The 4,577-nt window shown below is 33.7% G+C and overlaps 1 protein-coding gene across 1 annotated transcript; it reads right to left on the minus strand.

The window, feature by feature from the left end:
- Positions 1-100: 100 nt before the first annotated feature.
- On the minus strand, positions 101-1,418 carry LOC108374300 (uncharacterized). Its single transcript, XM_017630276.1, has 4 exons — positions 997-1,418; positions 780-936; positions 567-675; positions 101-432 (listed from the first exon to the last, which is right to left on the minus strand). The coding sequence occupies exons 2-4, from the start codon at positions 812-814 to the stop codon at positions 175-177; spliced, it is 402 nt and encodes a 133-aa protein (XP_017485765.1). The 5' UTR covers positions 815-936; positions 997-1,418; the 3' UTR covers positions 101-174.
- Between the last annotated feature and the right edge of the window lie 3,159 nt (positions 1,419-4,577).

The following is a 4,577-nucleotide window of genomic DNA, read 5'->3' on the forward strand; positions in this document are numbered from 1 at the left end:
GTGGACATTCTTAATCGAATATACTCTATCTCTTTAGCAGAAAAAAAGGGGATTTCCATAAAATCCGTTCCCTGCTAATTATATATGATTTCGNAAGTACATAACTGATACTAGCAACATTTTCTATTTTAATATACATACTCACTAATTATATATGATTTCGATGTAATAAATTTAATTTTCCTTTCGCATTTTTGCTATTTCGTTCAAAGCATATGTGGTAATTTTTCCCACCAACGTCGCTTCTTCCTGCGGGTTAAACTTGTGTGCCGTAATGATTTGAGCAATTCCTTGAAACATACTCGCGGAAGCATTTTGCACATTATTAGTATTTGCGATTGTAATGCTATTTGCAGCGGCAGCAAATGTGTCGCACGTTTCCTTCAGGGAACTTGAAGTTTCCTCTAGGAAAAAACTAAAGTCGTCATCAATCTAAGGAAAAAATAATCTTTCAGATTTCTGGCACGTATACACTTGTAACTAGGGAAGACAAAAATATGCACAAAAAACTTTACTATATGATCATTAAAATTGTCTTCCCTGCTTATAACAATAAACGTACATACCATGTCGTGTTTGCGTCGCGATTGGCGTGGTGTTGCTGTGTGTACTTCGTCTTCTTCTCCCTGCACTTCAATAACACTTTCCTCCACTTCGGAAACAATGCTCCACGTTCTTAAAATAGTAAAAAATTTATATAAATACAGATTTATCACTTGCACGCATACATATATGTGCATATACATATACTCGTATATAAGAAATGTAATTATATTCACCTCCGGCAGTACTGGAAGTTGTCCAAAAATGACATTTGGTCATAGAACCTCCATCTCGTCCTCTTGCTAGCGGAGCTTCCTGATGGCAAAGTCTCGGCCCGTTTGCACCGCGAATAATGGTCGCGCAAACCTTTCCAGCGCTTTTTACATACATTAGCTGTGAAATAAATAATATCTCGGTGAAAATCTTTAGAATTAAAAAAAAACAAATCGTTACCTTCTTGGCCCAATACTTCGCTTATCTGCAACCACACTTCCTCCTTTTTCAGAGCATTTTCATACCCCTCATCCTAAAGGTTGTTCAAAAATGGATATTTTTGCACTTCGCTAATTAAAATTTCATCGGAATCCATTGTTTTAAATAAATAAAATAAATATATTTGGAAACGTTTGCACAATAAATCAAAAGCCGTTTGATTTGAATTTTTGAGCGAAATGTCAACAGAGAGCAAATATTCTCTCATTTTCTCTTCGCACGCCTGTCAAATTAGAAAATAGAAATTGTCCGTCTACAGCTTGGTGTGCAATCGCACGACAACCCTGGCTTGTGTTGTGGATTGTGTTCGGCGCATGTGCTTTACGTGTATTCTAATTTGACAGGCTGCACGCCACACGCCACAAGCCCTTTATGTGTTTACAGCATTATTCGGAGAAGTACTTATTTGCTAAGCAAGTGCTTTTTTTCTTTTTCGCTTTTCTTTGTGTAACGTTGTTAATCAGTTTGAATAGCCTCTTTGTTTATTTGTTTGTTTATTTGTTTAATTTAGCCAATGAATACATCAAATATTCTTACAGACTATTAAAAAGAAAAGTAAAGTAAATTTACAAAATTAATCCAAAATAGAAGATAACAAATTCAAAAAGTCGTTTTTACAAGCTGTAAAATCAATATGAATACAATTTTCGATGCGATTAAGATCGCATAGAGCTCTTGTGATAGGAGCGTTTAATGCATAGACAGTTTTTACCGGGCCTATATGAAATGACTCAAAATGACGTAAATTTCTAAGTGGGGCATTAAAACGAATACGTTCAAGGAGGGGGGCACAGTCCACCCGTCCAGAAATAATATCAAATACAAAAGATAGTGACAGAATCGATCTCCTACTTTCCAGCGATTTTAAATTAATGAGCTTACATCTAGCAAGATACGAAGGAATAGGTTCATTAAAATGCAAGGTTCGAAGAGCAAACCTGATAAACACCTTTTGAACTTTTTCAATGCGGTTAACGTAACATGCATGATATGGCCTCCAGATAAATGAGGCGTACTCTAACCTAGATCTAACAAGGGTAGTGAAAAGCAATTTAATTGTATACGGGTCAGAGAATTCGGAACTGTTAAAAGTATGCTTGCTACAATGAACACTTGGCAGCAAATGCTTGGGTAACTAAATTAACATACTAACGACAGATAAATTAATATTTCATATCAATAATTGCATTAAAAACGATATTTCTTGCCCGCACTGGATTAAAAAGGAAAAATATTTCACATAATTTTATTTATTTGCAACAGCTGACGAGGGACGCACGCGAAAAGTTGAGAGTTGGCCATCTTTTTGCTTTGTGTTGGCGTGAGCGTTGTCGAATTTTGGCTAAGTGGACGGCTGCATTTGAATTCATGTATTCATACTCAGCTGTTGAAGCGACGCCAACGCCAAGGCAACGCCAAAGTTCTATGTGGACGGGCCTTAAAGGACTTGAGGGTTGCGAGCAGCTGTTTTGCCGCATTCAGGGTGCTGTGCAGCAAAATAACGTGGTGAAAAATTTTAACATCGGTTAAATGGCGAGAGAAATATTATGAGGTTTATAAGTAAACATGAACGTAAAAAAAAAAATTTTATACTTCAATACAACTAATTAGCGCTATTTTTAAAATTCGAAATGATCTTAAAAATATTTGTGATGAAATATGTACTTTACGAGTTATATGAAAACTATGTTATAGATATGCAAAAATATATTCCGATTTACTTCAAATAACTGGTGTAAAATGTTATTTATATGGATCTACTTTTAATAGTAATATTTATTACCTTCATCTACATTGCTTTTAATGTATGTTTTCACGAGTAGTTGCAGTTTTTTTCAATTGTCTCTAGCAGACTATACCCGTTAAAATTAAATAATTTCACAATTTCTACCCTATTAAAGGTTTATATTTTAATAAAATGGGATCAGGTACTGAAGAATATATAAACTCCGATCAAATTATAGTACTGAATACTTGAGAAACAATTATTTAAATCAAATGATCAATAGTGAACGCACTCGGTGCGTATTTTGGAACACGGAGCGAACTATGCATATTAAGACTAAATAATTTCTTATAAGCTTATGTTTTAATATAATATGATTAATTACTGAGCAATATATTAACTCCGATCAAACTATAGCATTAATTGTTTGACAAACTATTTAAATCAAATGATCAACAGTGAACGCGCTCGGAGCATATTTTGGAACACGGAGCGAACTATGCATTTAAGACTAAATAATTTCTCATAAGCTTATGTTTTAATATAATATGATTAATTACTGTAGAATATATTAACTCCGATCAAACTTCTTGTGGGGAAATTTGGCCCCCATAAAGGACTTTCATCACGAAGCAGCTACAAAAACAAAAACCTTTTATACTGGTATACTGTGCTTCGTAGAGTAAAGACTTAATATTAGCATGGCGTCGAAACGTGTTTTGAAGTGTTTGTCTATTGAAGAAAAATTTTGGCTAATCAAAGAAATTGAAAGTGGGAAAAAGTATAAAGAAGTGGCTGAAAAATATGGCAGCTGGTGCTGCTTCTGGATATAACAAAAGAATGAAAAAACCAACTTTTAAAAGTGTGGACAAAGCGGTATTCGAATGGTTTCCGGCAGCTAGAAATCAAAACATGCCAATGTCCGGGGCATTATTAAAGGGTAAGGCAATCAAGTTTGCAAAGCGATTTGGCGATGAAAATTTCAATGCAAGCACTGGTTGACTTGATAAATGGAAGCAGAGGTACTAAGCAAAAGGTGTAATTGATAAATTGTTTGCTCAAAGTGGATGCTTTAAGGATGCCAGTGGCAAAAATACATCGATGTATTTCTTTGATTCGATGCATCGAAATGTACATCGATATTTTTCGATGCATCGGAGGGCATACATCGATGCATCGATTTGCATAGGATTTTTTAATTTTTTAATTAGCAAAATTGTACACAATTCCACATAACTTACTATAACTAAGCTAATTATGTTTCCAACAGACTGCTGAATCAGGTCAACAACTTTTTCATAAATTTATAATTTTTATATAAAAAATATGGTTTAGTTTTTTAGAAAAACGTTTCTTTATCTGATTTTTGACCTGATTCAAGAGCCCGTTAGTAACATAATTAGCTCAGCTATAACTGAAAATTTGTACAATTTTGCTAACTAAATATATATTTAAGTGAAAAAATTATTTTTATGAGTACGAATACTTTACAAACTCATTATTGTAATACACTAAACGCCTTTCAATATTATTTAAGATAATCTCATATGAATTTCAGAAAACACGCTTGTATTTCATATAATACGTATATACATATATGTGTATAAATACTTATGTAGAATTAATAAGAAATTGATACAAGGTAATACAATTTTATGTTTCCCAGTATTTTTTATCAATGCTTTGCAAGAACAATAGTTTGTTTAGTCTATATCCTTCTAATCTGTTCCTTTGCTGAGTAACGATTTGACCGGCTTGTGAAAAAAGTCGTTCGGAAGGAACCGAGCTACCAACCAATGTTAAATATTTAAAAGCC

Source organism: Rhagoletis zephyria, unplaced genomic scaffold (assembly GCF_001687245.7).
Source record: "Rhagoletis zephyria isolate East Lansing unplaced genomic scaffold, Rhagoletis_zephyria_1.1 Rzeph_scaffold_07568, whole genome shotgun sequence".
NCBI classification, from domain to species: Eukaryota; Metazoa; Arthropoda; class Insecta; order Diptera; family Tephritidae; genus Rhagoletis; species Rhagoletis zephyria.

What these genes read in the sequence shown, in the direction of transcription:
- LOC108374300 (XM_017630276.1), bottom strand. Translation starts at nt 814, where the DNA reads ATGTCATTTTTGGACAACTTCCAGTACTGCCGGAG. An exon ending in AACTTCCAGTACTGCCGGAG is followed by an intron (nt 676 to 779) that starts GTGAATATAATT and finishes TACTATTTTAAG; the next exon opens with AACGTGGAGCATTGTTTCCG. An exon ending in CGCGACGCAAACACGACATG is followed by an intron (nt 433 to 566) that starts GTATGTACGTTT and finishes TTTTTTCCTTAG; the next exon opens with ATTGATGACGACTTTAGTTT.